Source organism: Diabrotica undecimpunctata, chromosome 7 (genome assembly GCF_040954645.1).
Source record: "Diabrotica undecimpunctata isolate CICGRU chromosome 7, icDiaUnde3, whole genome shotgun sequence".
NCBI lineage: Eukaryota > Metazoa > Arthropoda > Insecta > Coleoptera > Chrysomelidae > Diabrotica > Diabrotica undecimpunctata.
The window spans coordinates 22,258,431-22,283,518 of record NC_092809.1 but is presented as its reverse complement, the minus strand read 5'-3'; the positions used below and the strand labels follow the sequence as shown (position 1 = coordinate 22,283,518).

Sequence of the window (25,088 nt, the reverse complement as noted above, 5' to 3'; positions counted from 1 at the left end):
GAAAGAAGCTATAGAAGACAGTAGAATAGGTCGTCGAGAGCTGAGAAGGATGCCATACTGGTGGAGTGTGGAATCGAAGATCTCATAGATACGTGCATAGCCTTGAGAAGGATAACAAGAGCAAGGGGCAGAGCAGGAATAAACCCTGTTGTGGTCGAGCAAATCCAGCAAATAGAATACCGCACACGAAAGAGAGAACTCTACAAAAAAATTCGTACAGAAATAGAAAACACGAGAGAACTGTGTGACAAGCTGGATAAGGACATCTTTGGTCAGGAATATAGGTTCGCGATGAAAAACTTCCATGCGTACCCCTCATACGAAATGACACTAGACAAAAAAGCTTGAGGTAACACGAGAGCTTTTTCCCCCCGGCAGATGGCTTGGAGTGTTGAGGGACGAGGGAGCTGAGCGAGCCGTACCCTTTACCATGGATGAATTATTTGAGGGATTAGATGAACTCAAGACTCGTAGGTCCCCTGGACTAGACCAGATACCGCCCGAAGCTGAAAAGGGTCTAGGGTGCGAGGAACCTGGATAGCTTTTGAAGCACGTGAATGCATTTTTTCAGCACAGATATTACTTCATGATACAAAAAAAAAATATTTTATATTTAACTTAAGGTAGCATTATTAAATCGGCTAGTTATAAGCAGTGACCAAGTGACTAAGTACAATTACCGGCCAAGGCACGAGGCGAACTCTTCAAAGGTTGTATCAAAAGAGATCTAAGAGATCAACAGGTATTAGTTTGAAAGTGTGTTAAATTACTATTGAGTTGAATCGTACATTCCGAGTACACCCGAAAAACAATAGTGACATTTCATAAAGCTCGGCCTAGCAGAGCAATAATTTCAAATAAGTTGTAATACCAGGGTGTTGTCAAAGTTAGTATAAGTTGACATCAATAAAGTGAATAAGGATTTGAAAAACACCTATATCATTAATGAGGATCTCAACTTTACATTAAACAGGAGGGCAGTAGTAAGTGGCACATCTGTACGCTAACCACTGCAGTGGTAAAGTTAGTTTTAAGAGACATTAGTTGAACTTTCCGAGTTTGAATTTGTATCAGCCCGAGTGTCTGATGAAGCAGGGATGCTGAAATAAGTCACAAAACTCTATTAAAACCGATTCAAGCACGGGAAGTTTAACGAATTTGTCCTCCTAGGCCATATATGAACATAACAACGAGTCTGTTGCGAGTAGCATGCGCCTACAGGACTGCATCTGTGGCCACTATGTGGACTTTTACGGGTTGCGTTCCTCTGCATGTGTTAGCAGTAGAAAGGAGACATCCCTATGAGAGAAAAGAACATTTGACAACAGCCATAAAAAAGAAGAAAGGGACAGGTCAATGGAAAAATAGCAAGAAGCGTGGAACAACACGGAAGATGTTGCCGTGTTTGCATGGAGTAAGATGCTGATGTCAAGCCTAAGAGACTGGATGGACTCTGGTCATAGGCGACTGGATTACTTAGATTACAAAAAAGAAACTGCAATTTGATTATGAACAACCAAAGTTTAATGTTTTTTATATCCTTATAGATACTGCTTAATGCTCATTAAACGAACGTTTTGACTTGTTAGAAAATTACTTTAATGATGATCAAAATTTGTGTTTTAACAATCTGTTTGAGATAAATAACAAACGTTTAAGAAAACACTGACAATTTACAAATAATTTTGGCACACGGTGCTAATGGGTTGATTGAAAATACCTTGAAAATTCGAAGCAATTCCAAATCGCATTTATATTATATAAATTTTAATAATAGTATTATAGGGTGATTAAATCAGAATTAATTTGTACACGAACCAATTTATACAGCAAGAGCAGATATCTTTACTAATAATATAGAAGACAATAAACATATTTTGGAACAGTTATCGAATTACTTTATACAACATATTTATTTTTCTGGGACTTTGGGTAATACTCATCGAGCAAAAAGACAAAAGACTGTCTTTTTGCTCGATGGTAATACTAGAGCTATTTAAAATATTACGCTTTCTGATTTTACTCCAAATATTTCAAAATTTTCGGGAATTATCTCAAAAAGTTTGTCCGGAAGAAAACACACTTCTTATGATTATTGTAAATATGGCAACACCGAGCAGGTAAAACCAATGTAAATCGTGTACACGCAAAACTGCAAACGCTCGCACAGCTCGCAGAGGATTCGCCGGCTGATACAAATCATTCTCGTTTAGTTGTCGTGGAGAGGTTTTGACGAGAGGTTTGTGTAGTTTTACAGTATACGCGACATAACGAAATCGTGTTTATACTTGTGCTAAGTGAAAATTAACATTTGACGTAATTTGAACTCATTAGAAATTAATTCGTTAATTAAAATCGAATGGATTTTAACTACAAAAATTACTTTAATGTATTTTAAAAGCAAGTTTTAGTGGCTGATTCACCGGTTTTTTTGCTAAGACCATGGCGATGTTTAGATTGGGTTTTTCAGTGTTGCTTTGTTTAGTTCCTGGAATTTTTGGAATGAACAATTTTTGTAACAGAAACAATTTTGAAAATGTTCCGCGCAATAGTATGCAGTTTAGTAAAGAAGTAAATTTCAGGGAATTTGCTGTGATTGGAAATCTTAAGGCCCTACATTGCTGTGCGAAAGACTACCATACAATTGAATGGTGAGTTTTTATTCACGTCAGCATTATACTAACCTATTTTGTAAAATTGTGATTATTTAAACAAATAAAAGCATTTTCTTATCGCAATATGATAATAATAAAAAATGTAATAACAAAACTCTTAAATGATAATCACAAATGACATGGGATTCCCTATAAGTACTTAGTTATTGTATTATTTACCTTGTTTGAAGATTTAATCAGGTATTATTTAATGAATTAAGTACATTTATAGAATTTCCAAAATATTCCATTTCAATAATTGTTTATGTTTATGGTTGACTAATTAAATGTTAAACAAAAACACATTTTACGTACAGTTTCCTTTGGATATTCTATAATTTTAAAACACCCTCGATAGAAATTATGATTTGATTTGATTAAACGATAATAGTTGTTATATTTTACTTGATTTTAAATCCACAATGAGAAACTTCACCTCAAATGTAACAATATAAATATTTTGCTTGAGTGCATGTGCAGTGTCTTCGGTAATTATACAATATCTCCATTAATTCTTTAAGTTTATTACACTTTTTCTCCCTTACTATTATCTTTGTGAAGATTTTTTAATGCTAAAGCTATTTTGTCCATTTGGAAATTCGTTGTAGGGGGGTTATTTGCTCTTAAAGCCGCTCGTCAGTTTAAATTCGTCTTCAACCACTAATTCTGGATCTACTATTTATTATATATATACATATCTGGTCTGTCTCCGGATAAAGACCACTTTTTCACTATAAAGAAACAAATAAACCAGAATCGACTCGATAAACTAGATTCGTATTCATATTCCAAAAAAATGGAACTTGAGTTTTTGAGGCATATTTCCCACAATCCGCAATATAAGTTACTATAACTATATATAATTTGAAATGCAAGATAAAATCATCAACTGAAGAAGTTTTGGACGCCATGTGCAATTTACTAGAATGTTGTCACTGCTAATCCTCAACCTCCAAAGGAAAAGCCTCAGTTTTATATATGCAATTTCAATACTTTTAATCCTTGAATTTGCTCTGCATAATAAGTTAACTATGTTCCCAAGTACTTGGACCTGTTTACTCTGTCTATTAATACATATAGTCTGGATATGTAATTTAATCTGTAATGTTTTCTTGTCTCTGCATGTTTTGAGATAACCTTGAATTTTCTCTTCCTTAAGTTCATCTGATGCCATATTTGTGACAGTTTTCGTTCATTCGTTGTAATAAATCTGCCTCGGACTGTAGAGTTTTATTAATGGTGCCACGAATATTCCGCTACAATTCAGAATTCGGACTATTTGGCTACTTTTTCAAATATTTGGTATTGAGCCGAATACTGCGTACTATTAGCTCGAATACCGGATACCAAATGAAAAAAAAAACATTTTCAACAAACATCTTCAATATTAGACTTCTAAATTGTTTAAATTATCGCACCATCTTTTTCTTCGTCGGCCAATACTTCTTCGTCCGTTTGGTGACTCTTCTCGTGCTATTCGTACTATCTTATTCTCTGCCATTCTACTAATGTGTTCGTTCCACTCCTGTTTCCGTTTTGTCACCCATCCATTTATGTCTGCTATGTCTTAGGTGTTTGTTCTTCCAGATTGTGTCATTAAGAGATCCCACCGCTTTTCTTGCTTTTAAGCTTTGTTGTCGTACTATTTCTTCAACATCTCCGTAACTAGTTATGTCTATTCCCAAATATCTAAACCTTGCTTCTTGCTTTATTATTTTTCCATCAATTTCGATTTTACATCATAGTGGGTATTTGGATGATGTCTGAGGGATACATTTATTTTTTTTTCTGCTGATATTATCATATTGTATTTCTTGGCCGTTGTATTGAAGATGTGTGTTAATCTTTGGAGCTCGTCTTCTTTCTCGGCAGCATAACATCCATAAAGATCGGACGTCTGCGCTGGATGGGCCATGTTGAACGAATGTTGGAGACTGAAACTCCAAAACATATTATGAGGCAAACACCAGTAGGAAGAAGGTCAAAGGGAAGACCCAAACCTAGATACATGGAACAAGTGGAACAAGATCTGAAAACACTTAAGATTACCAACTGGAAAAACAAAGCAAGGAACAGAACAGAATGGCGGAAAATCCTAGAACAAGTCAGGACCCAGAAAGTGTTGTCGAGCTACTGATGATGATGATTTTCAAATAAAAATCAATCTCCTTTGCCACAGAACTTTTTTCTGTATTCTCATCATTTTGCACGTTGTCTACAGCGACTTCCTCTAAACAGTCTCAAACATGTGTATTTCCATTTTTTATTTTTATCAGTTTCATAATATTTGTTTTCTTCCGAAGTGGAGAAGAATCATCAACGGTACTGCCTGACTTATCACAACTCATTTTCAGAGCTTCTAAAAGAATTTTCTGTCTGCTCTTTCCATTTAAACTATTCCCAAGAAAATAGTTTTAAAACGAGGGTTAAGAAAAGTGACAACCAGATATTTGTCATTTTTCATAGAATTTTGAACCGTTTTTTAAGCTCATCTTTTAGTGAAGATCTCATTCTCAATAAATTTGGTGTTCTATTTGCAGTCGCTTTTCTCTAGATATTTCAATAATGGAACAACTTGTGAAATCACTTCAAAGATACAGGAAATACCCGTGAGAGTTATTTTAGTAACCTCTTCGAATGGTTTAAGGAGTTTGATGCATTATTCTATTAACTCCCATTGAGAAGATGTTAAATTATTTAAAGATTCGTTATCTGTTATGTACAAAAAGACACCTCGCTTTTGATCTAATAATCGCTCCATTTTGAATAAGTAATAGGTAGAATTCCAGCATGTGCTTACATCTTGTACTAATTGGTAGTTTGGCAAGTTAATTTTATTATTATTATAATTAAGTATAATTAGTTGCAATGAATGAATAAAACACTTTCCAGAATCATAATCTACGTCTCATACACCATTTATCATATTGGTCCCACTCTACTGGACAATTAAATGGATCTTTCTTTGAGGAATATTCCATCTTTCTGCAACAGCGCGCAGCGTCAGCTTCAATTTTAGAGCAAATTTTGTTTTCGGTCATGTAAGTATGACCAGGTATTTTATACTGACGCACTGCCTTTTCCATAAGCCTTTATACAAATGATGCCTTGATAGTCACAGAAAATAATGGCAGAGTAAAGATTATTGTTTAGTGCTTTCTTGATAGACCTCATGTAGTACAGAAAATATAGCATTACTGGTACATTGATTGGATAAAAAGCCGAACTGACTTTGTGATAAAATGTTGTTTTCGAAAAGGACATAAGTCGGGGTTTTATAGGTCTCAATAATTTTGGATAGGACCAGTAAGTAGTAAGAATTAAATTTGTTGCCGAACTATAAATAAACGAAAAAAATTTTGAATAAAATCCTTTATAAAAAGGTATATAAAAAACCCAGTTGGGCTATGTTGAATTGACAAAACGTTTTCGGAATAAGTATTCCATCATCAGTGTCCTAAAATAGTATTTAACCACTTAATTAAAAAGAACATGAAATAATTTAAGTTTTGACTAAGGTTAATGTAAAATGTGGTTAATACTTACTAGTTAATACATGGATGTAGCCACTAAATATGTGGGTAAAAACCCTTTAAAAAAGCCACTAAATATGTGGGTTTTTACCCACATATTTAGTGGCTACATCCATGTATTAACTAGTAAGTATTAACCACATTTTACATTAACCTTAGTCAAAACTTAAATTATTTCATGTTCTTTTTAATTAAGTGGTTAAATACTATTTTAGGACACTGATGATGGAATACTTATTACGAAAACGTTTTGTCAATTCAACATAGCTCAACTGGGTTTTTTATATACCTTTTTATAAAGGATTTTATTCAAAATTTTTTTAATATATGGTATACAGCCAAATACAGGAACTTTGTTTCCTTGTGGATTATAAATAAACGCTCTGAATACAATTAACAATTAACTTCTTAAATGCTTAACTGATTATTAATTAATTATTATAAACAAGTGCAGGCCTATTTGTATCTTCTGATCGGATGGACTGTGGTCGGCGGATTCCAATGGAATTATCTGTTTATGTTTATATAATTTAAGGAAATAGGTTTATAGTTGCAGACATTTGATTTTTCACCACCCTTATGAAGAGGAATAATAATGGCTGTCTTGAAATATACCTTTTTTAAAGGAATCCTTAGTAATTAGTGAGACCAGGATTTCCAACACATTTTTTGAAAGATTTAAGAAAATTTTTATGGATAGTCCATCAGTATTACCTGAAGATTTGCTCTTGATACTATTGATTATTTAGATCAGTTCAGATTTATCAGCTGGTCTTATAAAGAATGAATTCAAGACCTTTTTTGAATTGGGGAGATAGGAAATAGGATCTTGTTGTGGCAAAACAGTTAATGTTATATTTTTACTTACATTAACGAATTAACGAAGTATTCATTTAGATTTTCAGGGTTTGGAAGAGAAAATGTTTGAGCTGTGTTAGTTTTATTTCTAAGATCGTTTATTATGGACCAAGTTTCTTTTGCAATATTTTTAGAGCTTCCCAGTCGATTTTGAAAGTAATTTTTTTAGCTGTTTTGATAAGTTTTAGACAGGTTCCTTTGTACTTGGTAACATATTCAGTAACAAAGACGTTGGTAGTAAATTTAATTGATGTACAGTAGTGAATGCATATTTTGGCTGATATGCGGATACTTTTGGTAGTCCAGGGTTTGTGATGTTTAGACTTAATTGTAATTAAAGGAAATTCCTTACTGAAAATATGGACAAGCCTATCTAAAAAATTACTGAAATTATAGTCCACGTCCACAGAGGGAAAGTGCCATCCAGAAGTCAAGCACAAATTTTGGAATTTACGAAAGTTCTAATCGGAAAAAATCCTACCTAAACGTTGGGTTTTCGGGTGAAAACCAATGAAAACTCAAAAAGGCTTCATTCAACAGAAAGTCATATTTTGTTATAGGAGAGAAATCATTCTTTGTAGAAAGAATTAGGGGGCCACCATGAGCTGAACTTAGACGATTATACCTAGCAATTGTGGTATATTTGTCTACAAAAAAGGCTCGTTGACTTCAAGCCAGTGCTCTGTAACCGCAACTATCGGGGGAAATCCTAATTCCTCTAGAAACAAAAATAATTCATCTGTTTTATATCTTATAGATCGAATATTAATCAAAATAATCTCTAAACAATGCAGTCGAAATACTTAAACAACTTAATACAAGAATCTAAAAAATAGCAATTGGATCGTGACACACAGGATTTAGACAACATACATATCCAAAACAAAATGCATATTGTAAATAAAAGATGCACTATTTGGAAATGATGCAAATCTAATGCGATTTTAATTGTAGTTCGCTATTGGTACATTCAAATGCTCAGAACAAAATTTCAGGGAATCAGGATATCAGTCTAATAAATTGTATGAATAAGAAATAAAGACAATGCGAAGAAAAGCGAATACACACGAAACACCATGAATAATAAAAACCTAATGAATATCTTCTTCTTCTCATTGCGCCGTCTCCTTTCGAAGGTTGGCGATCCAAATGGCAATTGTAGTTTTGGAAACTGCTGCGCGAAAGATCTCTGCGGATGAGCGGTCGAACCATCTCCTCAGGTCTTTCAGCCACGAATTCTGGCGTCTTCCTACTGATCTTTTGCCCTGTACTTTTTTTCCAGTATAACTTCATATCTTTCGCCTCTCAACACATGACCCAAGTATTGCATTTTCCTCTCTTTGATTATTCTTAGTAATTCTTTTTGTTTACACAGGCGACGAAGTACCTCAACATTAGTAACTCTTTGTACCCATGGAATCCTCAACATTCGTCTGTATATATACATCTCAAAGGCATCTATTCTTTTTTCTATTTCAGAGTCCATTGTCCAACTTTTACAGCCATACAGTAAGACAGAAAAAACGTAACATCTGATCATTCGGATTCTAAGCTGTAGACTAAGGTCCGATCTTGTAAAAAATGTTTTCATGCTCATGAATGTTTTCCTTGCTTGTTCGATTCTTGATAGGATTTCTTTTTTTGGATTACACTGATTCTTGTGCGTTGCTTGCTATTGTCGGTAACTCGAAAGACTCTCAACTCCCTCAGGAGTAAGAGCAGGCTGAGTACACGCTCTTTCCATCGCTGTTGTTGACCTAAGGGGATAGGGATCTCGGTCAGTGGCCATAGATGTGCTCTATGGACACTTAGCTAGGAATAAATGCCTTTTAACACATACAGATAATGTTTATTGCGATAAATAAACAACAATCAAAGTACTAATACTAAGAATCTGTAATAAAATATAATTATCTCCAGGTCTGGAAGCTGGAAGATAATTATATAAATTAGTCTTAAACTAAGAATCTGTAAATAAACTGGTTAGTTTAAACAATAAAGATCAGTTTAAGTCCAAAAGTCAGGACTATTATGGGATCGTGCCAGGAACCTGAAAATAGGTGTGGGACGTCAGGTATAGTGACTTTTGGACGAATCAACAATAAAAATATTAAAAGTTTATAAATAAAATAATTATAAACAAATTACGAAAAATTTTTATCGATTAAAAGTCGATGACCTGTAAAAAAAGTGAAAAATTTTACAAGTTAATTTTGGACCTGAATTTCTTCAGAGTCCCAAAACTAGAATAAAAATCTGAAAAGATTACAAGTTATTTTTACCTGAAAAATACTGCAAAGTTCAAATAATAAACGTATGAAAAACTGTTTAAGTTTTATAAAGGATACGATTTCTCGTTCAAACGGCTAAGTCCCGTCAAGAGACTTAGCGAACCTAAAAGAGAAAGTATTTTCTTACATGAACTAAAAGTACCTGAAAGAAATACAACATTAAAATATAAAAATAATAGCAAAATCCGTCTAAGTAAGTAGAGACGGATTAGAATGCAAATAAATCGGAATTTTGACTAAGTCAAAAATCCCAGAAAAATACAAATAAAATGGCGGCGATTTTAGCAAAAACCGACAAAGTTTCACTCTGAAACTTTCTCAAAAATTCCTGAAAGAAAATATAGCTATTAGTAAATAAAACACAAAGGTTCGAGTTTCTGGGAACTAAATCTACCAGAACGTCTCAACTTGCCAAGGAGGCTGGATCTGCGGACATATCCTGACCAGATCTGAATTGTTGGCCATCGTGCACCAGTATTTATGTCATAAATCTGGGTCAACGGTTTTAACCGTCATTAACGGTTTTTAACCGTCATTAACGGTCCTTATGGCTGTGGGCCGTCTGGACCTGCACGATCGCCAATGCTCAACTTCGGAATTTACCATTGGCTGCAAGTCTGTTGCATTTCGACCAATGGTAATTCTGGAGTCGAGCAACAGATTTGGGAATTGCGACTGGCTGAAATTATGTTGTAATTCGTCCAATCACAAATTCCGAAATCTGCAATTGGCGACACTGTTAAGACGGTATCATCAGCATATCTGATGTTGTCTATGCTGGTTCCGTTAATCTTAATTCCGCCTTGGACCTCGTCTAATGCTTCTCTGAATATAGACTCCGAATACAAATTAAACAGTAGCGGTGATAAAACGCAACCCTGTCTCACTCCTCGTCGAATTTGTGTGTCTTCGGATGTTGTGTGCTCTCTTTCAATTGTTGCCGTTTGGTGCCAGTATAGTTCTGAGATAATTCGCAAGTCTTGTTCGTCAACTCCAGTTGTTCTCAGAATTTCGATCATCTTTTGATGGTTAACGCGTTAATGGTTAATGAATATCTGGCAAAATTGAAATCTAAATCGAATTACCAAATCAGTAGAACTACAAAATAGTAAGAATTATCCTAGACCATTGACTAATTTGTAGAAAATGCAAATCGGGAATAATAATTTATAAGAAAGAAGGAATTTTATAGAAACTCCTAAAACATTAACTTACTCCAAAGTAGCCGATAGTAGGTTCAAAGAATATAGACGCATGCGTCTATATTCTTTGGTAGGATATACACAAACCGATTTAGGACTATTTCGCTTTCATGTGTGAAGTGGTTATTACATTGCACTGAAAAATTTATTAGTCGCACACAAGAAAATAAAGCTGCAGCCGTCAGTAGCTATTCTTATTTAACAAACTGACCACAACGAGCCAACACATTTTTCTAAACCTTTCTTATTTACGTGTCGAGCAAAATCCCTCAAATAATAGATCGGAGCTTAACCTGAACAATGCACGCAAATTCCGCATAATTTCTATTTTCACACACTGGCACTCGGTGAAAAAGCCCCTCTTCATAAAAGAGAATAAATCATTGAGCCTGTCAAAAAACATTAACAGCTACCCTGACATGTCATTGAATTTATCTATATTTGTTTCTTTTATTCTCCACACCCGGCAAGCACCGCCTGCCTTCTGAGAAAAACATCACACTTTGGCATGTACTGAGAATGGGGAGGGGTATAGCGATTGGCGAAGGCAAAATATTTGTGGTTAAATGGGTTTTATTTTATATAACGTGATAATTTAATTTTTTGTTTGTGGATATTTTAGGTATTAGGTGAATACAATTCGTTATAAATAAAATTATACTTTTTATTGTAGAAGTTTTGAACTAAGCTATCAAAATTTAGAATCGTAATATACTTTTTCAATTTTTGTTCTTGTAAATGGAACCCTAAGGAAGAATTTTGTCAATACATACAAGTACACATTTTTATGTTGATTATTAATTTTTTAATGTTGTGTATTGTTTTTTTCTCAACATTTTGTGTAGAGCTGATAAAATACATAATTTTTTTATATTTTCTATGTTATACATACCAGTGGCGGCTCGTGGCTTGAGAGACAAGGTCGGCAAGGTATTTTTTGTCTCCTCAGATAGATAGGTATATCGTCTAATAAAGGCTTCAATCATCATAGGAGATTTTTTGTTTTCTTGTTTTTTGTTTTTTTTTTCCTATAAATTTAGAACCTAAACATGTTTATAAATTAACTCAAGTCTACGTTGTTTGGAAGTAGCAAAATGGGTTATAACTTCATCGTAAAATTTATTAGAGTTTTGGAGAGATTTTAAAAGTTTTTTTCTGACATTTGAGACAAGCTTGAAATTCTCTCTTGTTTCATGGTATTTCGACAATACGTTTTGATTCTTTTGAGGCAAGAGAAATCTTGTTCATTTGAGGCAGACGTTGGTGGTAATGAGAGAATTATAATGACAATAATTTATTAATTTCGGTAACAGTTTGTTGTAATGAATTGCAGTATATAAAATTATACATATCTTGTAACTTATCCCATCTTCCGAAAATATTTGGATCAGCATATAAAACTTTTAATTCATTTTCTAATTTTATTTTATTAAAGAATGATGGATAATTTTTAATTAACCTGTCTAATAAATATCTTGGAAATTCTTTGGCGTAACTTTTAAATTTTGAATCGTCAAATAGGTCAAAAATTTGCAAATCTTCAAAATTCGAAAAACGAGTGTCGATTTGCATAATAATAGTATCCAAAATTTCAAAATATACTCCTTTTCGAGATCTGTTTCTGTGTCATGCCTTTGTCTTTTTATGTTAACTGATTTTGAACAACATTGAATATCAAATCGGTTTGGGTAAATACTTTCTTAAAAATATTTAAAAGTATGTTAAAAGAGTAATCATTTAATAAAGTTTTCAAACCGATTGCTTCACGGATCCAGATATCATCACTTTCAAAATCGTCGCATTCAATAATAAAATCAAAAACTTCCAAAAGCTGTTCACGAAAATCTGCTACAGTAAAAACTAACCGAGATTTAAAATTAAATCGCGTCTGACAAACTGTTGGCATTTTTTTTCGAGACAAACGGTTCTAAAACATTAGTCCGTTTAGGCAAGCTTGAGAAAAATGAAGCAATTCCGCTTAAAGTACCAAAAAAGACGACATTCTTTAATTTTTTTACATGTATCCTGCAAAACTAAATTCATTCTATGCGCATGACAGTGAGTAAATAAAGCTTGCGGTGAAATAGTTTTAACTTTTGCCTGGAGACCATTCAATTCACCAGACATCACGGCAGCGCCGTCATAAGTTTGCCCTACCAATTTATTTTTGATATCAAAAAATTTTAATCTGTCCTTTAAAACACCAAAAATATATTCGGCCTTATGGCTTTTACTCACGTCTGTAAAACCTAAAAACCTCTCATAGATATTACAACGTAACGCGTATCGAACAACAATTGATAATTGAGAATGACATGATATGTCGGTAGTTTCATCTACTTCTAGTGAAAAGCAAATGGTTTCCTGAATTTCAGATTCAATAACGTTACTCAAAAAGTAACTAATTCATTCTGGATTGTTTTAGATACACCGCTAAATGTCTTCGAATCAGAAAGTAAATTAGAAAATTCCAAATCGTATTTCTTAAACATTTTTATTAGTTCTCTATAATTACCTTGATTTAGCGAATGCTCCGATTCATCGTGTCCCCTAAAAGATAATTCCTGACAACTTAAAAAAATTACAATATCAATTAAACGACGTAAAACTGCGTGATTATTTTTTACAATTTCGTTATGTTTAATAGCATTTTCACGTTGGGCATTATCTAATGAAACATAGATATTTTGTTTTCCAAATAAATCTAATTTAATCTGGCTGTATGTATGATCTTTCGTAATATCATGCTTATGTAAAACCCTGAATAATTCCTTTAAATTATCGTAACCAGATTCACACCACGGATATTGATGTTTGCCCCTATTTGTCGAATATAAAATGCAAGGCCGACAGAAAAGTTTGTTTTTTATTTGACTCCCGCTAAGCCATGAGTACTTGCTGTACCAATTATCTGAAAATGATCTATTACTTCCCTTACCCGCACTAATATTTATAAGCCGGGACATTTTAGGCAAAGGACGCCCATTATTTTTAATAACAATTTGTTCTTCGTATGGAATAGATGTAAACCCATAATGCAAAATATAATTTACAATATCAGACTTATCAATACTTACAGTTTCTCCCATAGCTTGCATTTTTTAGGTTAATTTACCTGAATTTGTTTACACTTTAATTTAAAAAAAAAACTTCTAATATGTCAAAAAACCCTTTAACCTTTAACTATTTACGGCAGACGTAACCTATCAAAGTATTACTTTAGAAAATAAAAATTAATCACAGAAAGAAAGGTTAGTTCGTGCACTGAATATCACTTCACTTTACTACTTACGTTCTTATATGAAATAACATTTCATCCCGCGCTCGCAATGTAAAGTTCGCGACCAATCACCAATCCAAATGAAGCATCGGCCAATTTAAATTTGCCGTACTTGGTAATTAAGTTCATATGGAAAGAAAGTTCATATGTATGTTTGGTTGCTAATCAACTAATATTCCGTTGATAAAACGTACCTTTTTAAGAATTCACAGGCGGATGGCTGTCTCCGATATCGGATAATTAATTTGAAAAGTGTCTTAAGCAGGGATCACTTAACGCTCAGATTGGACGAATTCTTTTAAAAACCATGAATAAAATTTAGTCTGATCGAGTTGGTCGAATTTTTTTAAAAACCATGAATAAAATTTAGTCTTTATTATCTCACAGATATTTTTTTTATTCACAAAAACAAATGACATCAACCTGCCACAATTAATTATTGAAATACTGATTAAATTAAATATTAAAAAAAACTATAATACCTACAAAGGTGTGGGTCGGCACTGCCGACCCTGACCGGCCGTTACTGATACATACAAACCGTTCCTTTTTTACTACTAAGCACTATGTTTTTATATCACCTATTGATTCGTCTATTAATATTTCTTCTGATATATTTAATTTCTTCTCTTGTATAATTAATATATTCTATACAATTGATGATATTGTGTACCATTAATAATCGGACGTGTACGAACTCATCACTTTATAGCCCCCCATAAAATTATTAGATCCTCCGAGATATAGTAAACTGATCACCGGCATCCTTTCTTCTTCTTCTTCTGGTTCCTATCCGTTTCGGATGTTGGAAATCATATTGGCAATCATGACCTTGCTCGCTGCGGCTCGAAACAGCTCCGTTGAGGTTTTCTTAAACCATGTTCTTAAATTCCGCAGCCATGATATTCTCCTTCTACCGGGTCCTCGCTTACCTTTGACTTTACCTTGCAATATAGACTGCGGCAGGGAGTAACGGTGCTGATTTCTCATAACGTGTCCCAGATATTGCAATTTTATGCGTTTAATCGTAAACACAATCTCTGGTTCCTTCTTCATTTTTTCTAGAACTTCCTTGTTCGTGATCCTTGCTGTCCATGATATTCTCAGCATTCTTCTATAAAGCCACATCTCAAATGCTTCAAGTTTTTTAATAGTGGTGTCTGTAAGCGTCCATGCCTCCGCCCCGTACAACAACACAGAGAAAACATAGCATCTCAAATGTCTCATTTTTGTATCCAGCATCCGGCATCCTTTGGAGATAGGTAAACTCATCACCGCAAATAGGTAAACTAATCACCAGCATTTTTGCTCCAAGGCGCTGGTTTCTAATGCCAATGATTGCCTGTTACCTGTTACACTTCTTGTTTATGTGGTAATTTATTAAATTCAGAAATTATTTTAAGCAAATTATTGCTTTAAAATAGATCTATGTGGCTTATTAGACGTATCTGCCAATCTAAATGGTTTTGCGATCTGAAAATTTAATTGTATCGGAAATAGTCCCCAACTTATCTAATTAGAAATCTATTTATTATGACAGAATTAATCAAAATGCTTAAGTACAGTTTCCTGGTTTTTATAAACGGTCAAACCGTACTTGATAAAACATTATCCTGTGAAAACAGCAAAACAATAAAAAAATTAAATATGCAATGTGTTTCACTTTATCATCGTTCACTATACATGGAAATTGTGTCAAGTAAGAAAAATAGCAAAGTTCTCTAGAATTAAGTGGTCTATCATCGAAAATTATTGTCGACTATACAAGATGTTGAATGTGGCATGATTTAGACTGTTTTTAATAGAACACCATCTTTAATATTATACCGACTCGAACTTATTATTATTACCGTACTTTTCTCAAATGAATAATGCATAAGTAACATACATATTTTATATACATACTTTAGTTTGTATCTAACAGTTTTGTAAATATTACTTAATTTTCTTATTCTTATTGCAATTAAAATTCAGAAAATGTAACAAACAATCTTACTTGATTAATTAAATGGTGTCTGATGTAAAACTGTCATAATAAAAAAAACCAAAAATCTTTTTCGTCAAATCCATAGGTGAAAAGTCAACGTAATGCCTTGCATATTTTTGAGATATTCAATGTTTTAGAATGATCTACCTAAAATCTAAAACTTTTTTGGTCTAACTCTGAAACGATACAACTAAGGCTGTATTGCGGTTGATTAAGAATTATGAATTTTATTAAGAGTTGACAATGTCAAATTGAACAAGTCAGCGTTGTATACGCTGAATTTAATCAGAAATCTAAAAATGTAATATCAGAAAGGGTACTACTTAGAGCAACAAAGTAATATTATGCCTTCTCCACAAGAAACATCTTGTACAGTTGACTTAGAAAACTTAATTAAGTTGATTTTTTCGGCGGGCGTAATTTCGGCCGGTAATCCCTTGGCCTACCTGCATAAATCAAGGGGTACCATTTATGACAGGGGTAATTTCGGCCGAGGGGTTGATGTTTACGATGAGATTAAAATATTGGTAATTACGCTTCATAGTTTCTGTAAAATATTAATTGTGTATTTATTTGGAAATACCTAATCCTGTGTACCTGTCGGAAATACCTTTAATTTACTTATCTCTTTATTCTAATAACTATGTTGTACCTACTTAAGATTATTCCTTTAAATGTATAAAATTCACAAATAACAGGTATAAAATTATTATAGCTAGTCAGTATTATAACTTATCTTGAAGCTACTAGTCGATAGAAAGCATAAAATATATTATTTGTATACGATGGCATCTGTTTCAGTAATTAAGAGTTCACGCGGTTGTGACTTACTAGTTGTAGAAAAGTTTCAGTTTTGTAAACAGGACGTATTAAAAAGTGGTGAAGTACGTTGGAGGTGTATAAAGAAAAATTTAAGATGTTTAGCCAAACTGTACACTGTTGGTGCGGAATACACAGTTACTAGAAGTGAATTAATCCACAACCACGAGTCCGATGAAACTACGTTGGAGAGAAAAATAGTGACGACTTCATGCAAGCGCAAAGCTGAGGAAGACATATCGGAGAAACCTTCAAAAATTATTAAAAGCGTTCTTTCAAATCATTTGCCAGAGAATTTGTCATCGATAGATGTCAGTCTAATAAGAAGAAATTTGTACAACAGCCGCCGTAAGCTCTTACCAGCCCTGCCTAAGGATATTCACGATGTACATTCTGTACTCGATAGTTATGGACCGAAAACCACAACAGGTGAAAATTTTTTGTTTATTAACAGCACAGCTGATAATATCATTGTTTTTTCTTGCCATACAAATATAATAAGTTTATGTAAAATGAAAGATTTTTACATGGATGGCACATTTTCTTATTGTACAAAATATTTTTATCAGTTATTTACCATCCATGGACTGGAAAATGGGCATTATGTTCCTCTTTTGTATTGTCTGTTGCCCAATAAGACCAGTGACACATATATGAGACTTTTTCTGTTGGTAAAATCTAAATTTTTTGAACTTTATAATATTGTTTTTGAACCGAAGGAGGTATTTGTGGATTTTGAAATCGCAATTCATAACGCATTAAAAGTTGTCTTTCCCAAAACCAAACTAAATGGTTGTAGATTCCACTTGCACCAGGCGTGGTATAGGAAAATACAATCATTAGGGTTAACCCAAATGTATAAAGATAAAAACTGCGAGGAAAGCAAATGGCTTACTCATACTTTTGGGCTAACTTATTTAGACCCCTCTGAAGTTGAAGATTGTTTCATATTTGATCTCATGTCATACAAACCGGACCATAAACTTATAGATAAATACGCAGACTATTTATTAGAAAACTACATAGCGCCAGAATCTCATTTTCCACCAAATATATGGGCATATGAAAACCCATCAATTAAAAGAACCACAAATGCCTGCGAATCATTCCATTCGCACTTTAATTCTAGTTTTTATTCAAGTCACCCTTCTATATTTATTTTTATAGAAAAATTAAAAGATTGTCAGATCGATGCATATTTAAAAATAAAAAATTTAAATATTCCAGCAAAAATTAAAGACAAACAAGTAAAAAACAAACTAAAATTTATCGAAAACATGGTAAATATGCTTCGATCTGACAATATTTCTAGAATTAATTTCGTTAAATCTGTATCACATCAAAACGTTTTTTAAAAATTTATAGTTTACTTAATTTATAGAAATAAGTTGATGTAATAATTTTATTGAAATAAAGAAATATTTTAATATAAAGCATTCTGTTATTTTATTTGATTTGCGGCCGAAAATACCTATGAGATAAGGAAGCAACTTAAAACCTCCGGCCGAATTTACCTACCGGCTTTTAGTACCTGCTCTTTTTCCGGCCGAAATTACGACCGCCCGATTTTTTCTGTTTGATCAGAATGATTCGCCACCAGTACGAAACAACTAAAAAAAAAACGGTATAAAATCTACTCCCCAGTTGTATGACATTTTTAGCCTTACATCCTTTCATCGCACAAGTCCACAAATTTTGTTTAAAGAAAAAATAACTAACTACGAAATAAAAATATAATCATAACATTGTAGCTAAGAGAAAGTACATATCGAACTAAATATATAAAAATATTTAGCTAAAAAGGCAAAAAAAAGTGTAGGATTTTTATCGTTTCAAATTTGGTTGTCTTTCTCCAGAAAAATATAGTTTTTGGACTTGTTGCCTTTTCCCCTGTATGCTTTATTCGATACCTGAATGCCTTTTCTATCAACATGATGTCCTGTACGATTTGGCCAATACATTACTGGCATCCGCTTATATTTTTCTGTATAGGTCAGGAATCCCTACTATAAGAAATGCCTGTAAGCCAATGTATTATTGCACTTATCCCGCTACTAGGAGACGCTTACTTAATATCTGCGATATATTGGAACTCTAATACGTATTACCGGTAAAGAGAAATGCTTTGACTAGTTGTAAAAGCCCTGTCCGGTGTTGATTGATGCTTTACTGCATGTAAACTAATTAATTAACAACGAAACTAGTAAACGAAACGTCGATAAAATCACACAGTTCATTCAATGATTACTTTACAGTCAGTTGCTCCTGGTTGAATTTATTATTTCATTACATGCTTCTTTAATTTATAGACATTTGCACATTCCCACCGAAATGCGTGCGGACTACACTGTATATTTTGCGTATTACCAAGTAATGGGCAACAATATTTCGTAGAAAAAAATCTTAAGTCCACTACAGGCACTGTTACAAGTAATTTCTAACGGGAAAGATTATAAATAATCATAAATACCAAAATTTGGCCATAAACTTACAACTGAAATTTAAGAGAAAACAAAAGAACAATAAACATAACCTTCTCTGAAGTTAATCCGTATTAGGGATACGTTACTGAGTAATATCTTACAAATAATTGTTTTCAGTTTTGCCTACCGCAGGTTTATGATTTAAGTGGAACCACTTGATTTATGATTCAAATACATTCAAGTATCTTACCTAGCGGTATTTAGTTTGTATTCTATAGTGTTCAGTTTAGAAAAGGCGACAGTTGTATTTAGGGGATTAGGGTAATTCTACATTTCTACGAAACAATGCATACATAATAATTTTATGCATTAATTTTTTCAAAACAATTCACAAGGATTTCGATGTAAAGTCGGTTCGCTATATTTACGCGGGTTTCGGATTAAAAATTTTATTGTAAGTACCCAGTTTTAATTACCTGCTCTTTGGGGAAATATCAACTGGTCAAATGAAATAAAAAATAACCCATAACTTTTTTTAATGAAATAATAATGGAAAATCTTTTATATAATTGACAGTATAATAAGGAGAATTACTTCATTAATGGAGTCTAATGTGGCTAATATAAACTTAATAATAATTTTATATTACACTTCACACAGAAAATATGGTCTATGTATATGTGTTCCATGGAGAGAATTTCTAATGAAAAATAAAAAAATTTAACTTGCCAACAAAAATGAAAATCAGTCATTATCATCAAAAATATCATAATCGTCATCATCATCATCACTGTCATCACCATTAATTGTTATTATGATTGGACTTATTTCGTTTATTTTATTTTCACGAGTCCACCAATCTTCTATTAGTTTCTCGCACTTGAATATACAGTTGCACCACACTTCTGGAGTTACAATTGAAAGTGCCTTTCGCCAAGTTTCCCGAACTGCGTCGTCGCTATAACCGTTAGGCCCAATATGGTTGTCATAATATTGTTTTGCTATTCCCCATATATATTCGATGGGATTAAACTGGCAATGATACGGTGGCAGACGTAAAACTTGATGACCGTAACTTTCAATAATCTGATCCACAACAAAGGTTTTTGGTTTTGCGTGGATATTTGCCAAGCGTAATAATTCTGATTTTAAAATATGTTGTGTAAATGGTATATGTTCCTTTGTCAACCATTCTTTAATTTTATTAACAGTCCAAGAATTCGTTGGACTTTTGTTTAATACTTCAGAATGGTAAGGTGCATTGTCTAAAATAATTACGCTGGGCTCACTTAAACCTGGGAGAAGTTTTTCATGTAACCATTTTACAAACATTTCTGTGTTCATATTATCGTGATAGTCACTTGATTTTGATTTAGATGAAAATATTAAATCAGCACCTTCTATAAAACCCGATTTCCCTCCTGCATGTAAAATTATGTGTCGCCTAGAAAATATCCATGTTTCGTCTAAATATATAAAATTTGCCCTTTCTTCTTTTAATTTAGAATATTTTCGTAGAAAGTTAATTCTTTTATGCACAACAGAACTTCTTTCACAAAGGGCTTTTCTGTTATCCTCCTTTTGAAATTTGAAACCCAAATTATGTATCACTTGCCATAGACTTGTTCTGCCAATTTCGTCAAATTTTCTATCTTTTAATTCCGAGAGAATTGTATTTAAGGTCACATGTTCCTTGTTGGCTCGAATTCGATAAATGGTATCACGAATTTCAAATTTTTTTCCATCTGGAATATCTTTCGTTTTCAATGATAGGCGAGTTTTTCGGTGATCTTCTTTCGGCCGTTCATTATTGCGATTTTGTAATACTCCTCTTAGTTTGGTTTCACTAATTCCTAGAGCATCACATACTCGTTGTTGAACAGACATTACCGATTTTAAAGGACCGCCATTTTCTTTTTCATCCGTAAAATACTTATGTACACTACAAATTAGACTATCTACATCTAACACACGTCTAGGCATTTTTAAATATTTCCACCAAACATACAATGTCAACACTGGCAAAGAATCAATTCAACTGCAAACAAATGTATACCTACCCTAATGTTATTTTAATGTATTTTAAAATATGACCATTAATGCAGTTTTTACCTAATTTTCTGGGAAGTCATTTACTGCAACTGGTTATCAATGAGTCATTAGCATAATTTTGTTAATCCGAAACCCGCGTAAATATAGCGAACCGACTATAGAATTTTTTGCCTAAACATAATATTACTGTTATTTATAACATGTGTTTTCCTCTCAGTTGTGCATTTTCGTACATTTGTTTTAAATTTGTATTCTTACCATTGTTTTTCATATTTAACATGATTTCCATTGCATCCGATTCTTTTACGTTATTACTACCCATCTTTGTCATTATCTTCTTAATCTTGTTTCTAATATATTCTAATTAAAAATAAAATAGACAGTTACGGTTTGATTTCGTTACAGCATACCACCATTCGCTGATATATATATTTCTGCCTCTTAGTTTCCTCAGAGCGAACTCCTTAGCGAAGGGTGGTACGCTGTAACAAAATTAAACTTTGTCTGTTTTATTTTTATTTTACATTTTACTCTAGTATTGTGGGGTAACATTGACAGAACAATTAATAACATTAATTAATAAAATTATAAAACACAATAAAATACTGGAAGAATGGAGAACCAGCGAACTTATTCTACTATTCAAAAAAGGAGATAAAAACAGCCACAAAACTACAGAGGTATAAACTTGTTAAATACTACGCTAAAACTTACAACTAAAATTTTATAAGTGCTAATAAATCAGAGGATAAGTTTAGCAGATGAACAACAGGGTTTTCGTAGTGGAAGATCGTGTACAGATGCAATATATTATACAGCATTTCTGTGTCTGATTGACCTAAAAAAAGCGTTTGACAGAGTAAGACTCAAAGATGTAATCCATCTTCTGTTAATAGAGAATTTCCCCTAAATATTATAAAAACTATCGAAAACATCTACCAAAACAACAAAATGGAAGTCAGAATAGATGGATAACTTACAGAACCTATAGAAATAGGCAACGGAATAAGACAAGGGGATTCATTGACCCCATGTTCTTCAATTTGATCAGAAGCGTTAACAAATACGCAGACGACGCAATATTGATAGCCCAAGATGAAGATAGTCTGCAAAGACTAGTCCACAGATTTAACATAAGAGCAAAAGAATTTAATATGACAATCTCATCTCAGAAAACTAAAACAGTAGTCAGCAAAGAACCAACCAGATGTACAATAGAAATTGATGGCATCAGTATTGAACAAGTAAGGGAAATAAAATACCTGGTAATTACACTGTTTAGCTTTGAAGATCTGGACAAAGAAGCGAGAGATCAAGTACAAAAAGCAAATAGACTGGCAGGATGCCTTAATAACACTATATGGCGAAACAGACACATTAACACTCAGATGAAATCAAGAATTTATAAAGTCAGTGTAAGACCAATAATGACATACTTATGCCTCAGAAACAAGAACCGACACAGCCACAACGCAAAGGCTACGGGAAACGGCAGAGATGAGAGTACTGAGAAGAATTACAGGAAATACACTGAGAGATCGAAAGAGAAGTGAGGACATTAGAAGAAATTGTAACGTACCATAACCACATTGACAATCTTTCCATAGAGGTATCCGCCAATGAACAACTAGAATTGCTTATAAAGAGGAAGAAGAAGACTCTAGCATGGAGTATTGGGAAATCATTTTCACGAAGGAATTTCTGCCTAGATGAACTGGCATGACATAAATACAAATTATAAATCCCCATACCAGTGCATTTCGGTGTATTCGTCATCTGCTTGTTTTGCAACGTTTAGAAAACATAGATTTAGGCACCTCAATTCGATTTCCGATTTATATTGTCGATATTCTAATTGTACTTATATACCGAATTATATTTGGTTCGTATAATTTTTATCCACGAACACTAGAGCACAGATTGATAACTCACAATGTGTAGACAAAACCTTATTAAAGTCCTGTCCCTACTTAATAGAAGTACCTATATAACTTAATGTTAGAGGAACCAGAGCGGATCTGTTTTGAGGTGAATGTAAGAGATTGTTTAAATAATTAATTATATTAAATAATTATACATAGCTTTTAAATGGGAATATTTGTATTTAGAGCATTAAATTGTACACGTTTGGTAAGTTTTTCTAAAACAAAGTCTACAACATAGGAAGAAATATGTAGTTTTATTTTGTAACAAATAAATTAATTTATTTATAACAAAATTTAACCATCTTTAGTATTGGTTAATGCGTTATTTAAGTTTCTCTATTCGAGAGAAAATACATTATTTTACGTATACCGATTTTGAACTTTGAAATTCAATTTTCTTCAACGTAGTTTTTTTATTATTATAATATATGTTATGAATATCTTGTAGATATGAAAAGAAATGAATTTTTAACGAGAAAGAGCTCTGAAAGAGAAAGGTAATGTGGCAAATATTACCATCCTATTGATTATAACTTTGACCGGTTGTATCTCCGGAATCACTGCTCCTAATTCAACTTTTTTTTTGTTTTAAAAGAAGCGCCTTGTCGTCTTGTCGAGTCTTTTCCAACGCCGCGCCGTTTTCTGAATTTAATCTACTTATAGTTACCAAGATATTCTGTTTGTTTATAAGCCAATAACTTGTTTACAATTTAAAAATATTCCCAAGGCCGCCCAAATTATTCGATTTTAATTCTACAAAGTGCTTTGGATAGGTGGAGAATGCTGTTTAATAGGTAAAAAAATTACAAACTTTTATATGATTTAGTTATTGTTATGCAAGATTTAGCAGAATAAGCAAGGAGAGTAGGAAAAAAAAGGTTATTTTAATAATTTTTAAATATTTTAATGTTTAAGGCCCTAGAATTATTTCGTATTATAGATTTCAAACGTTTGACCGTACATTTTTTTTCCGCACGGCGATCTGAAATATCTTTTATGTACATATTAAATCTATCTTCAGTCTTAAAGGATCTATGCTTCTGTATTTTAGCAGAATATGCTTGTTACTCTGTCCACTTTTTTCATTTTACTGAGATCATATTTGATTGAGCAGTGTCCAGTGACAACACCTATGCCCCCATATCAAGCTAAACTTATAGTAGGTCATCACCCTTTTAAACTTTTAGTTATACTTAGAAATTTTTAAAGCGAAACTACTATACTGCGGTTGTATTACTTTTTCCTCTACAGTAAAATGCTAAGGCGAGCGTCACGGAACTAACGCCACGAAAAGGCGTCACGGGGAGCGTCACGAAATAAAAGTTCTTTACATCGATTCACTACTCTCGATCAATTCGTTTTGAGTCATCATATATTTATTCTAATCAGGTTTAAATTAAAAACTGCAAGTAAAAAATTAAAAGAAGATCTGTCGATAAAAGATTCGATTCGTAACGATTGTCAAAATTTAAATCATTTTAGACATCAAGACATCATAAACGTCATCCACTCATCTGTTTAAATTTTTAAGACACTTCTCTTTTTAAAATAATTTCATATAAGTAAATACAATTATTATGTTTAAACATCTGATTTAGAATGATAATTAAATTTACTAATTTATGATATTTATTTATATTTTATCATTAATTTAATATTTATTCTGAATTTGACAGGTATGTCAGAAGTAAACAACTAATGCTTTGTTAATACGTTAGCAGGTGGCGGTAGGAGCAAACATAATAATTTATTGAACTTATTTAATATAATATAATTACTTTAACATATAAATAATAAATAATAAAATTATTTATTCAATTTTAAACATAGTATAAAGCTTCGCAGTCTACTGTACCGCCTGCTGTACCATATTTTTTTTGGACAAAGTCTAGAGAATATTGCGGTGAAGGTAGCTACAAATGATGCATGGCAGAACAAAATATTGATGTTTGACGATGTTGAAATTTACATTAAAAATGAAACATATGCAGTCAATAGCAATAAGATATAAGTATAAAAATTAAAAGTTCAGAATTATCAAAAAAGAAAAAGTAAATAATAAAA

At 32.7% G+C, this 25,088-nt stretch overlaps 1 protein-coding gene across 1 annotated transcript in view; it reads left to right on the top strand.

The window, feature by feature from the left end:
• The first annotated feature begins 2,188 nt into the window (after positions 1-2,188).
• The window catches only part of LOC140445054 (X-linked interleukin-1 receptor accessory protein-like 2), a 200,336-nt gene continuing 177,436 nt past the window's right edge, over positions 2,189-25,088 (top strand). The window contains exon 1 of the mRNA XM_072536845.1: positions 2,189-2,651. Within this exon, the coding sequence (XP_072392946.1) occupies positions 2,443-2,651 (209 nt within the window). The 5' untranslated portion in view covers positions 2,189-2,442. The remainder of the gene's footprint in view (positions 2,652-25,088) is intronic.